Source organism: Sinocyclocheilus anshuiensis, unplaced genomic scaffold, assembly GCF_001515605.1.
Source record: "Sinocyclocheilus anshuiensis isolate Anshui unplaced genomic scaffold, SAMN03320099.WGS_v1.1 scaffold2129, whole genome shotgun sequence".
Classification (NCBI taxonomy): domain Eukaryota; kingdom Metazoa; phylum Chordata; class Actinopteri; order Cypriniformes; family Cyprinidae; genus Sinocyclocheilus; species Sinocyclocheilus anshuiensis.
The window spans coordinates 501,407-527,016 of record NW_015552540.1 but is presented as its reverse complement, the minus strand read 5'-3'; the positions used below and the strand labels follow the sequence as shown (position 1 = coordinate 527,016).

General features: G+C 40.1%; 1 protein-coding gene across 8 annotated transcripts in view; it reads right to left on the bottom strand.

The window, feature by feature from the left end:
* Nucleotides 1–4,007: 4,007 nt before the first annotated feature.
* The window catches only part of LOC107663962 (protein groucho-1), a 34,775-nt gene continuing 13,172 nt past the window's right edge, over nucleotides 4,008–25,610 (bottom strand). For 2 of the 8 annotated variants that reach the window (XM_016454388.1, XM_016454387.1), the window contains exons 6-21: nucleotides 25,095–25,157; nucleotides 24,882–24,986; nucleotides 17,151–17,355; nucleotides 16,984–17,000; nucleotides 13,418–13,537; nucleotides 12,659–12,709; nucleotides 12,423–12,575; nucleotides 11,879–12,011; nucleotides 11,460–11,632; nucleotides 10,885–10,961; nucleotides 10,354–10,603; nucleotides 9,376–9,623; nucleotides 9,113–9,260; nucleotides 8,464–8,614; nucleotides 8,056–8,132; nucleotides 4,008–4,416 (exon numbers count right to left, since the gene is read on the bottom strand). In XM_016454388.1, coding sequence (XP_016309874.1) covers nucleotides 4,309–4,416; nucleotides 8,056–8,132; nucleotides 8,464–8,614; nucleotides 9,113–9,260; nucleotides 9,376–9,623; nucleotides 10,354–10,603; nucleotides 10,885–10,961; nucleotides 11,460–11,632; nucleotides 11,879–12,011; nucleotides 12,423–12,575; nucleotides 12,659–12,709; nucleotides 13,418–13,537; nucleotides 16,984–17,000; nucleotides 17,151–17,355; nucleotides 24,882–24,986; nucleotides 25,095–25,157 — 2,079 coding nt within the window. In that variant the 3' untranslated portion in view covers nucleotides 4,008–4,308. Of the gene's footprint in view, nucleotides 4,417–8,055; nucleotides 8,133–8,463; nucleotides 8,615–9,112; nucleotides 9,261–9,375; nucleotides 9,624–10,353; nucleotides 10,604–10,884; nucleotides 10,962–11,459; nucleotides 11,633–11,878; nucleotides 12,012–12,422; nucleotides 12,576–12,658; nucleotides 12,710–13,417; nucleotides 13,538–16,983; nucleotides 17,001–17,150; nucleotides 17,356–19,884; nucleotides 20,706–24,881; nucleotides 24,987–25,094; nucleotides 25,158–25,610 lie in introns of those variants that run through there. The other 6 variants (XM_016454389.1, XM_016454390.1, XM_016454391.1 and 3 more) reach the window with 6 other exon arrangements.

Genomic DNA, 25,610 nt, shown 5'->3' with positions numbered 1-25,610 from the left:
GAATTATTTCTGAAGGATCATGTGACACTGAAGACTGGAGTAATTGCTGAAAATCCAGCTTTGCCATCACAGGTATAAATTACATTTTAAAATATATTAAAATAGAAAACAATTTAAGATGTAATAGTTCACAATATTACTTTATCAAATAAATGCAGACTCAGTAAGCATTTACAAAAACATTTACTGACCCCAACATTTTACTATGAGTGGATTGTTTCTGCTGTAATGTTTCAGACTATACAAACGTAACACTCAACACAAAAGGGGAAGTGATGAGACTATCATGTTTGAGCCTTTATAACGCAATAAATTTACCTCAGCCTCCACCTGCAGATGCTGCAAGAAACTCATGAGCATCACATAGACACACCACACTGCCCTCTCAGTGTCTAATCAGACGGATGAAACTAATCTTCTCACACAGACTTCTCCTCCAGTTCAGTAGGAGTCTCCTCAAGAGCCGCAGGAAAGATTCCCGAGCACGCTCGTCACACAGGAGGAGAGAGACGGCAGCGGAGGATGAGTGAGGTTACCGTTTCATCTGACTCAGTAAGCCCGGACTAATTTGAGGCCTGAGTGGAGAGGGCACTTGTGTGCAGGCCTGATGAAAGCTCTTCAGAGGAGAGAAAAGAGTGGAGGATTGTATCAAATCGCTGGTCGCTCTCATAGAGAAGCCCTTCTCTATCTCTCTCGACAGAGCCTCTTCTCTTTCTTTCTTTCTCTCTCACTCTTCAGCGGTGCCACTCAAAAGGATAGCCCTTTAATCTCCACCTATTCAGCTGCTCCCTTATTAAGAGTGAAACTAGGAAGAAACAAAAAGAAAAAGAGAAAATAAAAACACACCTCGTCTATGTACATCTTTTTCACATCAGAGCAAAAGAAATGAAAGAGATGAGAGTGAGCGATAGCGAGAGCAGAACGGGAGCCTGCAGGAAAATCAGTATGTTGGGATTTGGAGTGTATCTCTCCCTCTCCTTCATCCTCTCAGCACTCTTTCTGAGGAGAACATCAAACTAAGGGCTGCCAGCTAAGGTAAGCTTCAGAGAGACTGAAGGAGAAAGCAAAGCAACCAAAGGAGAGAAGAAAATAACTGGCTTCACAAATGCTAAAAGGCACCCCGTCAGTGGAGTTTAAACAGAATTAGCTTTGGGTTTGAGATTCTAAAAGGGCTTCTGGTCAGGGAGGATAATGCAGACGCCTGACTCACTGAGTAGGGAGAAAGAGTGGGTCAGTTCGTCATCATCTGAGGGAGACGATCGAAATCTGCGGAGATTAGTGAAAATCAGTATCTCTCATTTGATCTATCTACTGCCATAATGTACAAAGGCTGGTTCATCAGTCAATCATCAATCTGCTGCTGACACTCCTTTGCTAACAGCAAGACCAAGTTCATCATCTAGTCTGGTGTATTTAGACAGGAGCGCCCACATTAGCAGTGCAGACTATACTCGTGCCGATGTGAAATCAAGCTTCCTGTGAGAGACCAACAGGAGTCCTCGGCACTTCTTAGACACTGGTGACGGAAGTGGCATCATGTAGACGTCAAGTTTCTTTTTTGATGGCAGGACAATAAAGGCCTGTTCATACCAAAGGACGATGCCTATAATTTTAATATCATTCTAATGCACTAACCACATAAACCCCACATGGAAACTGACCATAGGAAGCACTACACACTTCCAACAGAAATAGAACAATGATCTTTTGCACTTGAAAGTTAATTTAATATATATTCTGCCTAATTTTGGATATTTTTCCAGTTGGCAATAGGCACGTGCAGTTTGACATAACCAGTGTAGATAATGCATTAAATAAGTCCACAGATTTCATCTGGGCTTTTTAGTCTCCAGTCCTTTTCTCAAAATCAAAATAAGCATGAAGTTGAAAACATGCCCTCTTTCCTTTTACGGGGCAAGGAAGATTCAAGGCCAAAAGTAAAAAAAATAAATTAAAAAAAATCAGTTAATCCTGTAAGGTTTTCAATTAAAAAAAAAAGAAAAAAACACCCATCAGTGCCAAATAGAAATGGTTCCTATAGATTTGAGTATACACATGACGTTGCCATGCAATGTTTTAAATAACAGGTTTACTAAAGGGCTATTGTGGGCAAACTTCAACAGCAAAGTTCACTGGCAGAGGAAGTGTTAAGTTTCATTTCTCTAAGTTACAGTCATTTCACTTCTAGAGCATCAGAATGCAGGTGAGACAGACATTTACGGAAATCACACTCTTAATGAAACCAACTCAAACCAACAAAATAAATCAATTGGCACAAACACACTTCCTGGCCGATAATCCACTTGAGGTGAGAAAATCAAAAGGGTGTGTTGTGTGTGTCACCAGCTGTGGTTGGGGGACCGCAGGGCATATTTGAGTCAGCTGGGTCTGTGGTTACAACAGATAGCAGAGGCAGCAGAAACGGTCTCTTTTACACACTTACACACACTTACACACACACTTACACAACTTCATGTCTCAACTCTTCAGTCAGCCTTTCAGCAGCTTGACATCATGTGGGAACATCTAGATAACCTATCCAGCATTCCCAGCCTGTCATTGGTCTCCATACTTAAGACATATGGGGTTAACGCAGGGGTGTCAGACTCCATTCCTGGAGGGCCGGAGCCCTGCAGAGTTTTGTTCTACCCCTGCTCCATGTAGTTTTCACATAAGCCTGAAGGACTTGATTAGTTGGATCAGGTGTGTTTAATTAGGGTTGAATCTAAACTCTGCGGGGCTCCGGCCTTCCAGGAATTGAGTTTGACACCCCTGGGTTAACGTGACACCCAGCCTGTGATTCAAATCCCACAGTGGTGCTCTCAATTAAACCAACATTCATGACACGTTTTACAAAAAACAAAAAAAGTTTATTGAATTATTAACAACTGTACATGATCAGTGCTGACACAGTTTGCTACATACTTTGGTGTGAAGTTGAGAGGTTGTGAAAGGCAGGCGGGTCAAGGTTTTGTACTGTACTAAAGTCGGAGTTTGCCGTGACCGGTTCTGCTGTGGCCCCATGAAGGTCACACCAGGTCCCACAGTTAAAACAGTCCACATTTACACAAAAATGGTTAGCCAGGATCAGGTTTAAAAGAGTCTCTCTCTCTCTCTCTCTCTCTCTCTCTCTCTCACCAAAGTCAGTGCAGGCAATGAATATATTCATTAGAAAACTGGCTCAACTTGTACAGAAATGAATCCCCAGTTGACTACGAACACTCACGAAGAAGGTTAACATCAATCCGTGAGTGAAAACAAGGCTGCAGGCTCATTAGGGTGGAGCTCTACAGCAAAAGTAAGCTGTCAATCACTGGGGTGAGTCATATCCCATTTCAACAACAGCGAACTATAGTGGGGCCGCTTATGGGATCAGTTGGCAAGTTACTCATCAATATACGATCCACGCCGAGTCAGCATGTTACAATCACACTTCATTATCTGAATTCCTCTTTCCAACAAGACGCCACACAATGCAGAGGTCACAGAAAAGTAGTAGTTAGTCATTCTCCAAGTTTAAGATCGCTGTCAATTTACAAACATCTCCTCACTCTCCTCTGGGCTGTTTCCGTCGTATTCTGACTTCTGCAGGATTCCAGTCTGATCCCATTTCCATGAACAGCACATAGGCTCAAAAAGCAAAAAAGAATTACCAAGAACAGGAAGGGGTTTTCCACAAGCCTTTTAGCAAATGGCCAGCCCAGAGAGTGTGCTTACAAAAATCTAAATAAAAAAAGTGTGTTCTAATCTACATTCATCAAGCATTAAGGACATGAGGACAAAGAAACCCATCACAAGTATATCAGGACATGGAAATATATATAATTATATATTTATAAAACGTCTTTATTACTCCATATATACACTTTTTAACAAATTGTCCAGGGAGCGGGAGGCTAAAACTGAAGCACTGCTTCATATTACATCACAGATCGTTCACTTTTTGTTAAAAGGAAGGAAAGAAGGTGGGGGGGAAATACTATGGAAGGAATAGGCACACAATCCCATGAGCAGACCGAAAGCAAAGGCAAGACAATATTTACTACATTAGTGCCGTCAGGAAGTCCTTGGGACAGTTTAACACGTTTCCGCTCGGATCTGTAGAGGACTGCTCCACTGCTGTAAGAATCCAGGTGCGCTCAAAATAAAAACATCTGGGAACCGATCCCAATGGACCGACCAGTTCCTAACCTGGGTTCCTACTATAAAAGGAGGAAAAACTGGAGGAGTGATCCCTTGAATCCATTAAATATCAGGCCCAATGAGAAACTCCATACATAGGTCTTTACATCTGGCGAAGCAGTGAATTTAGTAGATCACTTCATACACAGTGGCCTTCTTGTCTCCAGATCCTGTCACAATGTACTTATCATCAGCTGAGATGTCACAGCTCAGGACAGAGGACGACTCCTTGGACTGTGGAGGGAGGAAAGCAGGAAAACGATTAGCTGACATGATCAAACAAAGACTCAGTGAGATCATAAACCACAGAGAAGCATGTCAACAACACTCCCTTCTAAATATTAATTGAAGCATTTAAGCCACTCTGCGAGGCAAGTAGGTGTGTAGACAATTGGCAATGTATGTGAGCAGTGCAGAGCTGTGTGATTTTTGCCTGAAGCAGGGAGACTTAAGTCGCTCAAACAATTTAATGGCCATCGTCTAATTGAATGTCAGCAAGAATTCCCCTTGTGTTAAACAGTATTAATAGATTATCATAACAGATTATCATGTTAGCAGTCAACTTGAAAGAAAGAGGAAATTTAAAAATAACAATAATAATAATAATAAAGTTGATCAAAAATACACATTTTAGTGAAAAGTGACAGAGATGGTAAGAGTGGGAAGGTAAAAGGTGTTTTAAATTATTTAATTCAGGGAATATTGCCTGCATGTCACAATAGTAGACTACATTTTATATAGAACTGAAATGATGCTTATGTTCTAATAAAACAGGAAACTTTTCTCCCCAAAAAACCAAGCACAAATATTGCTGAGCAAACGCTCACCAGTCAACAGAGTGCAAACAATATGACAAACCCGGAGTGGAGTAGCAGCTGACTGAGTAAAATGGTTTATTTATTAATTTTTACATTTCCATTCAGCTTTATTTTTTATTTCAGTTTTAGTAATTTTATTTCTGTTATTTTAGTTTTTCATCAGATATACATTTGAAACAATTATTTATTTAAATTTACCTATTTAAAACAATGTAATAGTTTTAAACCTTAACAATAAATACTGATTGAAAACTGTAGCTGCTCCAATGACACTAGACTGTCTGTTTTTTAATGATTATGATCCATTATTTTGACAAGGCCATTCAGAATGGCTCTAAAATGGCAGCCTCACTTCCTCAAACTAAGCGCTAAGCCATTAAACTTGCAAAATGTTTGTCAACAAAGATGTCGTTTTATGCATTCTAATGGCCTATTTTCTGTACAGCTGCATCTCCATAGCAAAAATAAAAGCCATCACTCAAACACCCTATTACAACAGGAATAAAAGTCCCAAAAGAAAGCCTGAAAACAGAATCTATGAATCTCGCACTACAAATCACACAAACACACATACATTCCCCCACTGTATTATGGTCTGTAGCAAGGGGAGGGAATGAGGTATTGATTGACATACCTGGAAAATGCTGGCACCATAGGGAGTCCTCCAGGCATTCAAGAGATTGTCCTTCCCAGTGCTCACAAACCATTTACCTTTAGGAAATGGAACAAACACACATGCACTAATGGGTACAGAGTCAAGGTTTATCTAAATGACTTGATTCACTGCAGCTCGACTTATTTGGAAGTAGAGTGGGCCATTAAGAGAAAAAGAGAGAGAGTACTGGGGGTGGTACAAAGTGCAACTTGGCCCCGCCAAAAATGGAAAAACACCACTGAATACTAAAGTAAGGCTAAAGTACTCTGTGCAATTGTTTTCCCATGTCATGTCTCAGATATATTTTACAGCAAGTCTATAGACAATTTATGCATAAACACTGATTTGGACTTTTAATACATAATCAGAAATGGAATAGTACAGAAGTCATTAAAATAAGTCAAGAAAATGTTTAAATGTAGTGTTACAATGCAATGTATACACATACATATTCATAAATACACTAGTGTTAATTTTTTTTTCCTCAAAATTAACACTTTTATTCAGCAAGGTTCAGCATGACTGTTTTCTACATTAATATGTTTCACAAGAACCAAATCAGCATATTAAAATGATTTTTGAAGGATCATGTGACACTGAAGACTGGAGTAATGGCTGCTGAAAATTCAGCTGTCATCACAGGAGTAAATTACATTTTAAAATAAATCAATTAAAAACGCTTATTTTAAATTGCAATAATATTTCACAATTATATTATATATTACACAATGTTTATATATGATTTTTGGGTGTGTAACATTTACCTGTGAAGTAAAGTCATGCTGCTGGAGTTGTCGTCCCTCTCTCAGGTCCCAGGACCGTACTGTGTTGTCCAGTCCACCTGTCCACAGTTTGGTGCCATCATGGGAAATGTCTATACAACTTGCACCATCCGTGTGGCCCTGGAACTGCCTACATACATAGACAAGACATATACACATCGTCGTTTAATGCATCAGAACAGCGTATACATCTCTATCCTCAAAGAAACACTATTTCATGCAGCATCACCTGGCATGCTTCCTACCTGACAAGGGTTTGGTTATGAAGGTCCCAGACAGCAATATTTCCATCACTGCAGCAGGAGAAGCAGACCTTGGCATCAGGGCTGATCGCCAGCGCATAGCAGGCCGGGGCAGAAGAGGTGAGCTCGGCTTTGATACGGGGAGTCTGAGAGGCCAAATCCCATATGGTCAGAGTGCTGGCTTCCCCTCCAACGATCAAAGTGCGGCCATCCGGAAGCAGCTTACAGGAACGGATATAGTTATCCCTGTTCTGAAGAGAGAGAGAGAGAGAAGCGGGGAATATGTTGAGAGACAGACATTTTTGGAATAATGCATTAAAAGAGGATTTTTTAGGGGGGGGGGTGGTATAAAACAATTTTACAAGAATATGTACAAATGTCCCTCTCCAGCCCCTCAATAATCAGGCTGAAGTGGTGAACCAATCTAAATGGTAGGGCTGAAAAGCAGCTGTTCAGCTCCCTGTTATTTACTCTGGCTCTCTAAATCCTGTCTAACCTGTGTTTATGAAGGTTAATCGAGGAGGAGAGGCGGCCGATAAGAGGGAACAGAATGGTAAGTGGGTAGGGAAAAGCTTTTAAGGGTTTTTAGTTGCAGCACCAGGATGAAGCGCATTTTCAAATTAGCAGGAGAATTCTAGACCTGCTCCTGAGGGAGATCAATAAGTCCAGGCTTTCAGACAAATTAAATCACTTTATAATGGCCGAACAGCTCATCAAATACACCGCTTTCTGCACTATGGAGCAAGCACAGGGACATGCACACACAAAAAAGCAAGTTACACAGACTGAGGGGGATAATGGAGAGCCATCATGGTATTTTCCCCTAGAATAACTACACATAGCCTGAAGATTGGTTCTTTATTTAGCAGGGGGATTAAAGGGAAGATAAAGATTAAAAATATTAAAAAGAGTGGAAATTATACTTCAGAAAAAATAATTCCGGTAATTTGTGTGGACTGATTAAACAACATGAATTTTTACCAGAAAAAAAAAAAAAGCACAATATTGCTGATCATACTCTCACTAGTAAACAGAGAGCAAGCAATATGACAAACCCGTAGTGGAGCAGCAGTTGACAGACTACAATGGCATCCTTGTTTCCTCAAACTTGTGCTAAACCATTAAACTTGCAAAATGTTTGCCAACAAAGATGCTGTTTTTAGCAGACTAATGGCCCATTTTATGTACAGCTGCATCTCCACAGCAAAAATAAAAGCCATCACTCAAAGACTCTATTACAACAGGGATAAAAGTCCCAAAGAAAACCTGAAGACAGAATCTATCAATCTCACACTAGAAATCACACAAACACACATTCATTCCCAATGTATTGTGGTCAGTAGCGAAGGGAGGCAATGAGGTATTGATTGACATACCTGGAAAATGCTGGCACCATAGGGAGTCCTCCAGGCATTCAAGAGATTGTCCTTCCCAGTGCTCACAAACCATTTACCTTTAGGAAATGGAACAAACACACATGCACTAATGGGTACAGAGTCAAGGTTTATCTAAATGACTTGATTCACTGCAGCTCGACTTATTTGGAAGTAGAGTGGGCCATTAAGAGAAAAAGAGAGAGAGCGCTGGGGGTGGTACAAAGTGCAACCTGGCCCAGCTAAAATGGAAAAACACCACTGAATACTAAAGTAAGGCAGAAGTACTCTGTGCAATTATTTTCCCATGTCATGGCTCAGACATATTTCATAGCAAGTCTATTGTTTTTCCCCCCATTTATTCTCAGGTGCAAGATGCACTACATATAAGGTGAAGTAACAGTGTCTTACCACAGTAGGCAAATTTGAGGGAGAGGACACAGCTCTCATGCAGGTGCAGCTGGTACTTGTCAGGCTTGGTGTGATGAAGCACCTCCACATTACTGCTCTCCATTCCCACAGCCAGCCACTCGCCCGTCGGACAGTAGCCCAGAGAGAAGATCTAGATGAGAGCACAAAAGCACAAAGCCCATCACAAACTGATCTAAAAGTGCATAGACAATTTATGCATAAACACTGATTTGGACTTTTAATACATAATCAGAAATGGAATAGTACAGAAGTCATTAAAATAAGTCAAGAAAATGTTTAAATGTAGTGTTACAATGCAATGTATACACATACATATTCATAAATACACTAGTGTTAATTTTTTTTTCCTCAAAATTAACACTTTTATTCAGCAAGGTTCAGCATGACTGTTTTCTACATTAATATGTTTCACAAGAACCAAATCAGCATATTAAAATGATTTTTGAAGGATCATGTGACACTGAAGACTGGAGTAATGGCTGCTGAAAATTCAGCTGTCATCACAGGAGTAAATTACATTTTAAAATAAATCAATTAAAAACGCTTATTTTAAATTGCAATAATATTTCACAATTATATTATATATTACACAATGTTTATATATGATTTTTGGGTGTGTAACATTTACCTGTGAAGTAAAGTCATGCTGCTGGAGTTGTCGTCCCTCTCTCAGGTCCCAGGACCGTACTGTGTTGTCCAGTCCACCTGTCCACAGTTTGGTGCCATCATGGGAAATGTCTATACAACTTGCACCATCCGTGTGGCCCTGGAACTGCCTACATACATAGACAAGACATATACACATCGTCGTTTAATGCATCAGAACAGCGTATACATCTCTATCCTCAAAGAAACACTATTTCATGCAGCATCACCTGGCATGCTTCCTACCTGACAAGGGTTTGGTTATGAAGGTCCCAGACAGCAATATTTCCATCACTGCAGCAGGAGAAGCAGACCTTGGCATCAGGGCTGATCGCCAGCGCATAGCAGGCCGGGGCAGAAGAGGTGAGCTCGGCTTTGATACGGGGAGTCTGAGAGGCCAAATCCCATATGGTCAGAGTGCTGGCTTCCCCTCCAACGATCAAAGTGCGGCCATCCGGAAGCAGCTTACAGGAACGGATATAGTTATCCCTGTTCTGAAGAGAGAGAGAGAGAGAAGCGGGGAATATGTTGAGAGACAGACATTTTTGGAATAATGCATTAAAAGAGGATTTTTTAGGGGGGGGGGTGGTATAAAACAATTTTACAAGAATATGTACAAATGTCCCTCTCCAGCCCCTCAATAATCAGGCTGAAGTGGTGAACCAATCTAAATGGTAGGGCTGAAAAGCAGCTGTTCAGCTCCCTGTTATTTACTCTGGCTCTCTAAATCCTGTCTAACCTGTGTTTATGAAGGTTAATCGAGGAGGAGAGGCGGCCGATAAGAGGGAACAGAATGGTAAGTGGGTAGGGAAAAGCTTTTAAGGGTTTTTAGTTGCAGCACCAGGATGAAGCGCATTTTCAAATTAGCAGGAGAATTCTAGACCTGCTCCTGAGGGAGATCAATAAGTCCAGGCTTTCAGACAAATTAAATCACTTTATAATGGCCGAACAGCTCATCAAATACACCGCTTTCTGCACTATGGAGCAAGCACAGGGACATGCACACACAAAAAAGCAAGTTACACAGACTGAGGGGGATAATGGAGAGCCATCATGGTATTTTCCCCTAGAATAACTACACATAGCCTGAAGATTGGTTCTTTATTTAGCAGGGGGATTAAAGGGAAGATAAAGATTAAAAATATTAAAAAGAGTGGAAATTATACTTCAGAAAAAATAATTCCGGTAATTTGTGTGGACTGATTAAACAACATGAATTTTTACCAGACAGTCAAGTTGTGAGACGGGGCTCTTGCTGCCGGGCTGACTGATATCCCAGATCTTCACGCAGCCTTTGCCGCCAGTATAGACGTGCCGCGTGGGGTTGCTGATGGTTACGGCACACACCACCTCACCGTGGCTGAGTGTGTTGATCTGACGGGCATGACGGGGAATGCCTGGTCCAATCAGAGCATCTGGAGGAAAAGGTACTGGTTGCATCTGCCCATCTGCGCTAACGTGGAAGGAGTAGGCCCTATTTATTAGAACATAAAAGAATGAGATAAAAAAAAAACTGGAATGATCAATAATCAATAAGAAATTCTCAAACATGTCACATGATCCTTCAGATATTATTCTGTGTTGATTTGGTGCCCGAGAAACACTACTTATTAACAATGTTGAAAACGTTGTTGAAAACAAATTCAATTGAATGCATCCTTGCCGAATTAATGTATTAATTTCTTTCAAAAAAAAAAAAAAAGTATTCTAACAGTAGCATGTTATGCATAGTTTGAGCTCAATAACAGCACTTACGGTTTCCCTCCAGGTATAGAGGCCAGACTTGTTGGCAGACCAGGGGCACGCATGTGGGGATGAGGATCAAAGCCCGCCTACAACACACAGACATCTTAGTATCTTAGCATTAAAGAGTAAGCTGCAAAACAAACCGAAACTAATTTTAAAGTCAGATTTTTCCCTGTATCAGCTTAATTGTCATATTGTAATATATTGTTAATATTCTAGTTTAGCTCTTGTTCGCGCTTTATCTCTCCCCTCAAGCCATTATTAAAGACCCCCCAGAGAAGTGTTACTTCCCATGCCATTAGCACAAACACAGAGATGCAAAACAAACGCAGTACAAACGCAAAAGGTAATATTTAACCGGAACGCTATCCTAAAAGGGTATGCATGTAAAGTTAGCCTCCGAGTTATGGAAGAGAGCTGCTAAAGGCCATTCTAGATGATTAGAGGAACAGGAAGTGTATGTGTGTGTGTGTGTATGTGTGTGTAAGACAGAGACAGAAAGAAAACTGGAACAGGACAACAAGCTTCTGCAAACCTTTAGGAATGTATATGTAATCAAAAAATATAAAGACAGGGAGTCTAACCATAGGTGAGCGTCCATAGGCAACAGCGGCACTCATCTGAGGGGAGATGTGAAGGCCAGGGTAAACACCCGGACTGGTCAATGAGCCGTTCATCTCTGGGTGGTGACCCATCATGGCGAACGGAGCCCCATATGGCGACGCAATCGACAATGGTGTACGTAGAGCAGGTGCTGCTGGGAATATATGAAGAAGAAAAGCCAAAGTTGAAAAGCTATGAATGCACGCATACACTTACAGGTTTGACTGGTTAGCATAGCCCCATCATTTTTTCTTTGGCTCCAGATTAGCCACATAGCATCACCAACTCAGGTGGCTGGTTTCAAAGAGTTGTCCAATGCTCAAAAATATGGTCAAAAAGTTTCAATGAATGTGAATGCCTAATGAATGGATAGGTTTAAAAGTGCACATTTACTACTTACTCAGCGCTTCCATGCCTAGTGGTTTTCCAGGTATGGGCCTGAGCCCAGGGGTGTTGCTGGTTCCTGGGGTGGGAGCGTCGTTGCGTGGGGTGGGGGTGTTGGACTTTAAACCTGGGGTGGAGGACTTGTCGTTCTGAAAGATGAAGGAACAGAGATGGAATTAACTGAGCTAAAGCTACATACCACAAATGCTCAAATCCAGAGAGCTCTCTCGCACTAATCCAGTCAAACACTGACAGCTCATTATAGCGGAGGAGGATAAAGCTAAATTTCAGACCGAACCCTTCCCCGAGACCTCATCCTCTCACTCATCTTTAATCACTCTCTCTTCTCTCCTCTTCCCCTGAGGCTAGCTAAGCGCATTGAGATATTAGCCAAGGCTAGTGGCTAAGCCGCTGTTTGTCTGACAGTAGCTGATGTATTCATGTTATGCTTCAATCTGACATTTACGCTGCAGCTATAAAGCTGAGGAGAGGAAGAGGGTTTTGCAAATGTGCAGAGGCTTGACACCATAAATGCCCATCCTCTATTCCTTAACACTTACATGTGGGTGGTCCTTCACTTTTGAGGAGGGGGTGCTCCCAGAGGAGGCCACAGAAGCCGGGCTGTTGGGGGCATCTTTCTTCAGCGCTCTGGCCTTATCAAGTCCATTCTCAGGAGGAGAGTGAGACGGGCTGACCCTTGGAGTGGCTGGATCCTACAGTGGGAAACAGAAACGTCACATACGAAAGAGTAGCAGTTCTCCAACCAAAAATGGGAAGCAGATATACTAGTCTTTACCTCGTTGGAAACATCCACGACCAGATCATCACTTTTGTCACCATCACTGTCCTGTAGTGTATAAACAACAGTTACAGGAGTGACCCAAGAAAATAATGGATTTCTAAAAATAACATGGATAGGAGAAAAAACATTTGGCTAAAAAACAGCTGCCTGTAAAAGTTGGCAGTATGAACAATCATAAATTTCTAGCATAGTATAGACAGTTTATATAGACACTCACCATAATATACACTACCATTCAAAAGTTTGGGGTCAGTAAAGAGTTTAGCAGGGGGTTTTTTTAAGTCTCTTATGCTCACAAAGACTGCATTTATTTGATCAAATATACAGTAAAGACAGTAATATTGACAAATACTATTATAATTAAAAATAACAGCTTTCTAATTTTTTAGAACTATTGGACAGATAGAAAGCACAAAGAACTAAATAGAAATATTGTGTAACAATGTAAAAGTATTTACTGACACTTATGATTAACCTTGCTAAAACTTTTGAACAGTAGCATGTTTTTAACAGCAAAAAGAACATGACTTAATTAGGGATGCACAATATATCAGTATCGTATCACTCAGAGATCTGTAAATATTAGATATTTAATAGTGCAAAATTTAATTTGGCCTCATCTGATGCTCACTTAAATTTATTCTTTAAAACACTAATTGAACAGCTAAATTAAATCTGTTGCAAGTCACGATATGAATGCCCATTTAAAACAACTGATTTCTGTATGTGGGGCTGTATTATACAAAATCTTACATATCGGCTCATGTTGTCCTTCTCCTCCACTCTGCGTTTCTTCGGGTCCAGACTGTATTCAGACGAGCCTCTGTGTTTCTCACTGGCCCTCAGGCTGTCTGACGGTGATACTGAATTATTCTGCTGAGACAAAGAAATAAAAAGTTGATCAGCACAAATCACAAATAAAAGCTTACCACTTTGCACTTGGTGACAATACAAACACTTAATGTTCCCCTGAAACAATGCTACATTTACATAATAATATAAAGCATAATGAATATAAACATTTTGCATTGCGTAAAATCAATAATTCAGGATCCTCCCTCAAAAGGTGTCATCTTGAGAAACCCAAACTGACAGAACCCCTCAAATGTCATGTAGCATTCATATATTTACATTAGCGGGTTTATTACATTTTAAACAAACAATCCATGTAAGAACATCTCCCTCAAAAATATCACAACAGACACTTTAAGTTCAGCTCATTAGCTGCAGACAGTCAGCTATGCTCAAGATGGCCCAGACTCTCAGTAGCACAAATACAAATATCAGAGGCAACATGGGGCCACCGGTGGCTTTGAGCGAGCCATGTGTGTAAATTCCTCGCTCGTTCAAGGTAAATACAGAGAAGCGAGGGGGTTAAGCCCCAGGCCCTGTTAGATCACCCCGTACTCCCTGGCATGGAGAAAAGGAGAGAGCGTGGGGCCTGCCAAGTAAGCAAGCCCAGGCCCCATGAAGCAAAGCAGCTGAGCAAACTATCCCTGAAGAGTGAGGCCTCTAAACCAGCCTGACCACACCACACTTCAAACATTCTGGGCTAACCTCGCAGCCCTGGGCATCCTGCACCGAGCATTACACAACGCCAATGCGCCAAACTGGACAGCAGGGTCAAGCGAAAACGGAGGGGGGAGAGAGAGAATAACACAGTGAAATGCAAACACCAGACCAGAATAAACGGCCCCTCACCCCGAGAGTTAACCAGCCAGACGACAGCTTGCGTTCCTACCCTCCTGCACATGCCCGCCCCGACTAAAACACGGCAAACAGCCACTCTTTCACCACAACGACTGGGCCTTAAAAGAGGGAGTGAGTCCATGTATGCCACTTTTACTCCCCGGCCCTCTGCCAAGACCACTTGTAGAGCCACACGATTAATCGAAATAAAAGTGAAATAGCAATATGGCTTAGAGCGATTATCAAATTGCAAATGCTGTGATTGAATTAAAAATAAATATATGCGCAGTGTGTTTTGGAGGGAAGCGTTCCTTATACAAGCAAGCAGCAAAGTGGCTTGTATACAGTAAATTCTTAACCTCACCAACTTTATCTCTGCATGAGCTATGAGTTTGGGTCACTTATGTGTATTTAAAAACACAACACATACCAACCAACCATCTTCCCTAAAATTGATGAAAAGTGGTCAAAAAAAAAAAAAAGATTAGATTGAAGGAAATCCTGTGGTTTTCTGTCTAAAAAGCTTGATTGTTTAATACTTGAAACATTAAATGAAGACAGCCACAATTATTAGTATTGTAATTTTACAGTTCTTCTGTAAAATAAAATAATTTGTTATTTTACAGTGAATTACAATAGTAATATTTGCTATTTTGTTTAATATTGTAAATTGCAAAAATCAAACAAAAAAAAATCAAACAAATTGTGAAGCCCTTCAAAAAACAAGCACAGCAAACCTAGAGCTTCCATTGCAATAATACTAATTCTTATATAATAATAATAATAATAATCAATTTAAAAAATAGCAATAATCTTTTTCCAAATTACACATCTCTACTTTATTGTATTGGGTGGCTTCAAAAATTACGAAAGTATTCTTAAACTTTGTGTGGGTACCATAGGAGAAAGTCACAGCAGATAAGACAGGAAGGGAGGAAGGAAGAGCAGCTGAAGCTACATAGCCCAGAATGCACCGAGAGTGGCAGTGGCTGAGTGGCGCTTCCTCTGTGAGCACGGCTGGGCAGGCGGGCACCATCTCTGGGCCAGAGAGTGTGGCACTGCCAGTGCATGATCTCAGTGCCAAGCCCACACTCTCAGTTTGACTGACAAACCTCTATTCGTGCAGAGAGAGAAGGGGAGACAGATGAAAAGGAGGATGTGGCTGGGCCAAAGGAAGTGATCTCCAGGCAGAAGGAACTCCATGCTCTCCTGAAGGCGACACAAAGGAATCCCGGCAGCTTAAACCCCACTCACAAACACTCTACAACAATCTCAGTGTTGCTTTTGTCAGCACTAAGCAGCCGATTTCTCTCCCTACCCCCTTTCCTCTGCTAATCCAAAAGTAATAAACAGACCTAGACTGCTCTCTCAGCCTGACAGGGGAGCGTGTATGTGTGCGTCTCAGCTGCGGGTTTAATAGGCTGACCTTTTAAGACAGGCTTAACGTGACTCAATAAGCAAAGTCAGAGCGGTGCTATCAGATGACCCGTGACAACAGGAAGTCCTGGCGGGCAGAGAGCAGGATGGCCGCTGCTGCACTAAGCGCTAATCAGCAGCAGAGTCTGATTTCTGCAGGCATGACTGCACCCATTCACACTGCTGCCCATTCAACACACACACACAAAACTCTATTGCCAAGTCAAACCTTTCTGCATATCCAGTTTAAGAGGCGAAATGGGGCAATCCAGCAGGAGATAGGGAGACTTTAAGTGGTTATAAGAAAACTGCAAATAAACATGACAAGAGATATGCACAGAGGGACAGAACGAGAGCTGTGGAGACAAAGAGCCAAAGGAACGAGCGAAAGAGCAGTTAACAAAACTGAAGAAAAGAGGCACAAGGAGAAACAAAGGAGGAGGCAATGAGATATGGTTGAATGAGTCAGGTTTATCTGAGCCAGGAGCCGCAGACATGAAGAGTGGGTGAGGACAAATCCTTTAAGATAGAGAGTCAAAGTCTTTTTTAATTGTGATGAAATTATAGCGCTGCTAATCCCTGGCCTGTGCTTTTGCGCATTTTTTACCTGGATTAAAAGTAGGATTATACAGCAGGCTACCCTCTCTTTTTTATTATTATTTTTTTTTTAAAGGCTTAGTGTGCCCTAATACTGCCTGCTCTGCTCTCCTCGCGCTGTTAACGTGCCGCCGACTCCCCTCTTCATCAAACGCCAGAACTTAAAGGAATAGTTCAACAAAAAATTTAAATTCTGACAATTTACTTACATGTCACTTCAAACAGTTTGAATTTTGTGGAACACTACAGGGGTCATTTGTGAGAGATGTGAAATGGAGAAATGTGATGCTCAAGGCAGGTTTTTTTGTTGTTGTTGGACAGTTAAGGGAACTGGTGTGTAGAGTCTTCTCTCTAAAACTCATGAAGATCAGTGTAATTTACATAAAATTTAAGAGACAATCATGCTGATTCACTTTGACAGATGGCAGTGCAGCATCTAACACCATTGTGGTATCGGTACTTAAAGTACACAAAGAACGATGCGAACACTTGCTAAAAAACTTCTAAATGAATCCACACAGTAGTTATGTGTAAGGAGGAACAGACTAAAACTGAAGTTCTGCATAAAAAAAGCAAGTAGAGACAGACATGGAAAATCAGAAAATGACAGAACTCACCGTGCTAGATTCCCGCTCTTTATCCATGGGAGAATGAAGTTGTCGTTAAAAGAAACCGATAAAGAAAAACACCAAGTCAGCATTTACATTTATTTTCTTACCAAAGCATGAGCGTACCGCTTCAGGACATTTGTTTTTGTTTTCTCTTCAGTGCATACGTGCGTTACCTCTGTGCTCCAGGTCATGATGGTTCTTCTCGTCTTTGACTGGCAGGTGCGCCTGGCTGCCCAGAGCTCCCAGCGCCAGCAGACCTGAACCTGAGCCCGTGACTGGAGGGATGCCTGGTGGCTGCAGTGCCGAGGGGTGAGGGGGCAGCTGGACCGGGGGTCCATGGGCAGCATGAGAAAGGTGTTGAGCCTGGAGCTGCTGCTGCTGTCAACACACACATGTACATCAAGTGGGTCGGAGTGAAAAGGCATATGGACAGCACACACTGAATAAAGGTGACTGGTTAAGCCCCACTCTCACAGGATGCACGGAGAGGAACACTGGCACCCTAACACCTCCATTAGTGGCTGGATCAAAGCAGGACACCCTTCACAAGGACATGTCCTCCTTGAGCTCAGCAGGAACAGCTCACTCAGACACATACTATAGATTTCTAAACATGCACAGCTCTTAACAACTACACTACTTAACATGCATCTTTTTGCAACAAACCAGAAATACATAAACCTTGACTAGTTACATGAGCTTCAAACTGAATTTTTTTACACACTCCTATCCTATACAATCAAGAAACAATATTAAAATAAGGGTGCATTCTGGTATTTGTTTTCTGAGTCAATATGTACACACATTCATTCACTATATTACACACACACACACACACACACACACACACACACACACACACACACACACACACCACACACACACAGTCAAGTGAGTTAGGCAAAATGTAGGTAAACATCAAATGAATGGCATCCACTACAGTCACCTCACAGCCCATAATATTTCAGAGTTTACGCAGGTCCATGGTTACCATCTCCTAGGCTATGCCACTCCTCCATGCCTCCTTAACAACAGCCAATCAGACAAGCCATTCTATGTTTGTGTTAATTTAATAGCCTGTAACACGTGGTGTCAAAGCAGTAGCTGTTTACAGCTGAGAGAGGAAGATGTAATAATGCAACTGATAAGATCAGGTAAATGTGTGTTGCACTGTGTGATCTATCTTAATTCCATCTGGATTAAACATTATGTTGGTCATTTCTTAATGTCTGTTAAAAAATAAATACATAAAAAGTTTTGTCTTTTTTAATATTGGATTTAGACATATTGGGTAAAATATCGGAATCTTTTTTCATGTGAAAAGTCCAATCACAGACTGGTATAATTTTATACATCAATTCCCACAATTGTACACCATAATTATAGAATTTATCACCAGACCAATTTTGCTGGATTAACGGTCCTGTGACACATAAATCCAATGCACAAGACCTTCCCAAATCTACAGTAGATAGACATGCCCATATTAGTAATAACTGCAAAACCCCAAATCAGTCTACATCAGTACTTAACTAATAACCATCTCAAAAACTAATCCAGTCCATATAGTGCTTAACAAAAAAAAATATTCAATTTCAGATAAAAAAGCTGACATACACTACCATTCAAAAGTTTGGGGTCAATATGATTTTTCTTTAAAGGGGTCATATGATGCGATTTCAATTTTTCCTTTATCTTTGGAGTGTTACAAGCTCTTGGTGCATAAAGAAGATCTGTAAAGTTGCAAAGACTAAAGTCTCAAATCCAAAGAGATATTCTTTATAAAAGTTAAGAGTCAGCCACACCTACCTAAAACGGCTCGTTCTAACACGTCCCCACATATCTACGTCACTATGTGGGAAGATTTGCATAACGCCACCCAAATGTTCACGCAAAGAAAGAAGGCGTAACTTTTATTCTTGCTGTAGTATTGTTGTTGCCGCCGCCATGTCGTGAAGGCGCTGTGTGTTTCGTTGTGAAAGCGAAACTACTTTGTTTGGCCTTCCAAAAGAAGACCATATCTGCTTCGTCATGCCTAGAGCTGATCCATGCTCGTTGCTGAGGAAATACAACCTTGATAAATACACAAAATAATGTTCTTTTTAGCAACATCATATGACCCCTTTAAACTGATCAAAAGTGACAGTAAAGACATTTATAAATGTTACAAAAAATTATATTTCCAATAAATTCAAGAAATTTCTAGTAAATTTTAAATGCGATAAGAAATCAGCATATTAAAATGATTACAGAAGGACCATGTCACAATAAAGACAAATCCAGCTTTGCCATTAACTACATTTTAAAATGTATTAAATTATTGTAAATATATTTATTTTTTATATATTTTTACTGCATTTTTGATCAAATAAATGCAGTCTTGGTGAGCACAAGAGACAAACAAACAAACAAAAAGAACAGTAGTGAAAGTATGAGCTGTGAAAAGATCATTTCAAATAATAAGACTTTGTAAGCAGAAATGTAGCTCTACATACAAACATTTTCTCATGCAAAATGTAGCACATTTAGTTTTAATGCATTCAGTTGTTTTAAGCAATCAAAATATGTATCAAACATTTTATTGATGTATCAGCAGTCCTGCAGTGGTCATCTCAATGTAAAGAGGGCTCAAATATATAATAAACATTTATAAACCTGTGTGAACAAGCACTACTGTTCTTCCAGTAAACAGCCATTGCTTTGACACCAACGATTAAAGAAAGCACAAGGCAGAACGAACACACAACACGGGAGAAAGAACACACACACACACACACACACACACACACACACACACACACACACACAAGATAACACTGAGAAGCGTTAGGGTCTAAAGAATGTTGGGGTCTCAAATTCACTTCAAAAACCCAAATATAACACACAGAGGCTGTATTTAGCACTGACCATCAGAGCAGGGTAGACAGCATGAGGCTGCTGCTGATGAGAGAAAAGAGACGAGCATGTCATTACACGCTCACACCGCTCACTCATGAATAACACATCACTACTTCACAAATCCACCCAGGCACATGAATGCTGACCAACACTATTTCAGCAATGAAGGGTGCTTTTGTATTTAATGTGTTTCTAACCTAACCACAGTGCTGAACACCCTAACTGTCCTAGAAAGACACAATGATCCCTACTAGTCTTCCACTAATAGCATAGTGGTGACAAATATAATGATAAAGGCGAATGTTTAGCAAGTTATAAGTCATGTTTTGAGTCAAACTGAGGCCATTTATGCTGCTAGTGTGAAATCTGAAATGCAAATGAACAGAAACAGCATGCAAAATGAATCTGGTGTTCTGTATCTAAACAAAAAGCAAACCAGCAGCAAACCTCTGCCGCTAAAGTTTTACATTAAAAAAAATAATAATAATAAAATTCACACTGACTTTTATATTAAGACAATTTTGACAACTTTTCATGAAATTAAGGTCTTGTTTGGCTTAACCATCACACATGCTTTAATATCCTTTTCAAGTGGTGAGCCAAGACAGATTATACTTGTGTATACCTAGTCCTTTCATATAAATGATAAAAGGGCTTTTAAATTATTTTTAATAGCCGTCAATTCACCTGAGACAGTTTAATTCCAGGTATAAAAAGGGCTAGGACTTCTTATAATCGGGTCTTTAAGTGTGAATTTACCTCTGCCATTCTAATGCTGTATGTATATTTGGGCTGCACAACTTGGGGAGAAAAATAATTAAATTGTAGTTTTTGATAATTTAAATTACTTAAAAAAATAAATAAATAAAACTAATATATTTAACCAGTAAAAAAAAAAAAAAAAAAAAAAAAAAAAACGAATACCATTTACTAAAAAATAATACTGCTAAAGTGTTTTTTTAAAGAAATGATTACTGTAATATTTCTATTATTAATATCACTTTGTGATTGATTTGATCAATCACAGCCCTAGCATGCATATATAAATATGGCAAAAAAGCAACAGTATGAGTAACGCATACACTTGCTTGTGTATATATATATATATATATATATATACACACACACACACACACACACACATATATATATACACAAATATATATACATATATATACACACATACATATATACACAAATATATATACATATATATATATACACACACAAGCAAGTGTATGCGTTACTCATACTGTTGCTTTTTTTTGGCACAGCTACAGCATCATTAACATAAAAACCTTGTTGGCTGTAACTTATTAGCAAAACCACAGACATGTACAGCACTGTCACTTTAACAGGTCAGTGGTTCCGCAGACTAAAGCTTTCATGGGCGCCTCTCTTCTCTTGCTAACCCACTTATTTGCCTCTACCCCTCCCTGTGGATATCACTCCCTCTCTCAATGTCTCTCTCTCCTTTCACAATCTTCCTTCTCCTCTCTTTTTCTCTCTCTCTGTGCCAAACACTGCTGGCTCCTGATTAACAGTGAATCTTTAATGACCCCCCTCCCCCTCTCCGTCAGGGCACACAGATTGATCTCCTGCCATCTCACCAGCCAACAAATAAAAGCTTGTTTTTTTTCCAAGCCTGTGAGGATGTGTGTGAGAGTGTGTGTTAATTCCTGCAACAGTGCGTCAAGTGTCTGCCTGACTACATCTATTTATCCACCATCATGATGACCATGTGACTGCTAAGTGTGTGTATGTGTGAGCAGAAGCAACAAGCCCTGCCCCCATGCCTCCCCCACCTCTCGCCAAGCTGCTCTGCTGAATGGCTAGCTGTTAAATGATGGAGCCCCGTCGACAGTTGCATTCAGGCAGATTCAAGGAAGCAATTACCTTGAAAACAGGGGTCAGAGTCTTGGCTCATTTGCCTTAATTGAATTCCAATATCTGGCTCTGGCTGTCCTGACCCAGCTCAGGACCTCCTACCCACCAGCCCAGCCCAGCCCAGGGTAATCAAAGTTGGATAGCCACACTCGCCACAGGAGACACACTAAGTACTTTTACATCCAATACAAGTTTGATTTTAGTTACTTAGTAGATTTTACTAAAACAATCATTGTTTTTTTTAATCAAATGGAAACTTTTAAGACACCAAGAAAGTAATTATTCACCTTTATGAAATGCTTAAGCACACTAGTTTGGTTTTTAGAACTACTACTGGACCTAGATAATGTGATTGTAGCTCGTCTTTGTCAAGCATAGCATTGTGTGCTTGCTCTGAAAGACAGATGTGACAATGCAGATTTAATCTTTCAAATAATACACACTACATATATATATATATATATATATATATATATATATATAAGTAAGCACTGATTTTAACACAGCTGCTGAGCGAGTAACTGTAAATCTTTCCCTTATTCTGACTGTTGTAATTAATCTCTTCATATTTGTCTCCTCTTTCTGAAAGTCTATATATGAATATATATTAGGACGCAGTACACGTAGCAAGGTGTATATATATATATATATATATATATATTTATTTATTTATTTATTTATTAGGGCTGCACGATAAATCGCATGCGATATTTAACGCGCATCTTATCAGTAAAGCCGGTTCTGTAATCAGCGGTAAATCTCCATCACATGCGTGCTTTCACATTGAGCAGCATTAACTACACAGAGCCGTTGTTCACTGACGAGCTGCGCAAAACCACGTTCATATTCGCGCCATTTTTTGCGCAGCTCGTCAGTGAACAAATATATATATATATTTGGACATAAAGATCATGTATACATAACTGTGATTAAATGCACATGTAAGAGTACTTCTGTTCTTAGTTTACTGACCTACAGAAATGCATAATTTAGATTAAGCACGGCATAAAATTATCTCTTATTAGATTAGAATCAAATACATTGCCTGATATTTCACACTTGAAACAGTTAACCCTGGATCATTCTAAACTCGGGGTAAACAGATTCCTGGATTATCTTGATTCACGTTTCATACTGTTCATACTTTACCCAAGATTAACACTTGAGTACTCATATGCTGACGTTTCACACAGTACATTCCTACATCCCAGGCTAATGTTCCTATATGTGATGTCAGTGTCATTGACTGGATAACCACAGCAAGCAACATGTTTAACGGCATCCTCATCTTGTGTGTTGGTGACTGTACTATAAGTTAACACACTATAAAGATAAGCATGACACGGTTTGTCACTATTTAACATTTTCCAAATCAAATTATGTTTATACACAGTGCAGTGTTTCCATAATGGTAATATGAGGTATGTGATTGATTGTCTGTTGCTAAGCATCTAGCCATAACATTCTAACACCGCATCTTTTCACTTTGCACAAGATTGGCACCACAATTTAATATGCCAACTCTAGGTAAAAAGCGTTGCTAACCCCGCTTCTAAAATACAAGTGTGAAAAATACCTTTACTCAGGGTTAAAAGCCGGGTTTAGAATGACAATAACCAAGGGTTAGGCAGTGTAATTAGCCTAATACAGAAACTGGTTAAATTCAAGTATGGTTTGTGTTGCCCAAGTCAATAGGAAGCTTCTCAATGCTCCTTAACACAAGCTATTTAAAATATTTAACATGGCTAATCACAGACAACCCTGAACGAATTAGACTTCTCCTTTTGTGTGATCAAAACAAGAGCTTAACTACACAAGCCTAAACATGTTTCCCTCCACATGCCTCTCAAACCCTGTGTCAAACAGACACACAGAGAGAGAAGCACTACACGCTAGGGGTGTGCGATATATATCGTCTGCGATAATATCGTAATTGTTGTTTTAACGATGTGCGATTTGACGTTATCGAGTATTTTGCAAAAACCATTCAAAACATCCCTACAGAGCGCATGCATGCATTACGTGAAGTCTAGACTAGTGCGCGTGTGCATTTAGTGTGTTTTCTTTCACTGCATGATTCAGTCATCATTTCAAATATCAGTATTCAACGTTTTATGTTTAATATATCAAAACATTATTTATGCATTTGTAATTGCAGGTTAAATGCATTCATGTCTTGCATTAAACAAAATACATGTGTGTAAATACATCTAAATGCCACTTCAGATGCAGCTTCTGTGTTGATTTCATTTGCTTGGTAACAGCCCAAATGTCTTATTATTCTAATTCCCTGATTAAATGTAAGAATTTGACTCAAAAAATAATGGACACTTCTAGAAAAAATGGCTTTATAAAAGGTAAAAATGCCCATAAAATGCAAAAATCAGTTTAAACTTATTGGAAAAGATTAATTTCTATCAGTATGAATTGACCACCACACAGAATATGAAGAATATTAAAAACATTATGAGTCAGCTGTCTTCGGCAGTCCTTAAGGTACCAGCACAATAACACACTCAGCAAAATATCGTCTAATTATCGTCATCGATAAAATCCCAGAAAATATTGAGATATTATTTTTTGTCAATATCGCACACCCCTACTACACGCACAAATGAACTCAAATGATCAGAGCGGCACACACCGACGAGACAAAAACAACAATGGCATAAAAAAGCAAACATCATGGTGTAAACATATGACATCACAAATTAAAAAGTAAAATCAGACCATGAAGGGCAGGGGCAAATCTGCAGCAAGAGACTGATGGTACTAAGACACACCAACAATCCTGATCTCCGCCTAGAACACAAGTATAAACGTCTCTGGCAATCACGGATTTGCCCTTGGACTGTTTAAGAGCTGTTGAGGTGATAGGTGTTGGATTGAAGGTTTTACAGTGGAGGATTACAGCTGATGTATCACCTTTGACCCAAACCCCGCCTGTGGGAGTAGGCTAGTTTACCTTCTTTAGCAGCTAATTTGATCTTTATTGCTACATACTATAAATCCAATTGTCATTTAGGAGCCAGGCATGAATGCATTAGTACACTGAGCTGCATGTGTGCAGGTTTGTCCCTGGCCCTGGTCAAATGAAGGAGAAAGAGGGCTATACACACGGTAAGAGGCAGATTGGGAAGTCCACGTACCCCGATGATGGCATTCAACTCTGTCATTGTCACTTGTTTAGCACGTTCAACAGCCTGTGCAACCTGCTGTTGGTGCTGGAGGAAAGAGAAAAGACAAATCAATAAACTGAAAATTAGCATGGGCTAACAGAAATAATGGCACTAAGATGGCTTATTTTATGAACAGAAATTGAGAATATTTACCTCTTGTGACAAAAAAGGCATGATTTGAGCAAGAATCGCATTTAGCCGTTTGGCAATCTCAGTCTGAAATAGAATAACAGAGACATACAAACAGTACGGTTATTAAATGTTGTCAGCTCTTTTCTAATCACTCAAATGTACTTAATTCATGACAGCATGCGTTCCAGCACTCTCACGTTACTTTCACATTGCTGAATGCTCTAATCAAGCCTCCGTGCATCTAAACGAGGCATGATGGGATATCTCCAGAACTCCTGATTAATGAAGTAAAAACTTCAGAAATGTCGGTCTTCGCTGATGTTGCCATGTGTCAGATTCGCCGCATAATGAACACGAGGCGATTTGAGCACTGATATGGTGTGTGTGGCTCACAAAGCCAAACAGCGCTCCAGCACACTGCTACTGAAACAGATCTGGCCAAATCCACAGCTCTGCCAGGCCAAGATGGGCAGAAGGCCTGCGGTGCCCATCTGGCCAAGAGATGGAGAGAGGGAAGGAGGGATAAGGGGGGGGGGG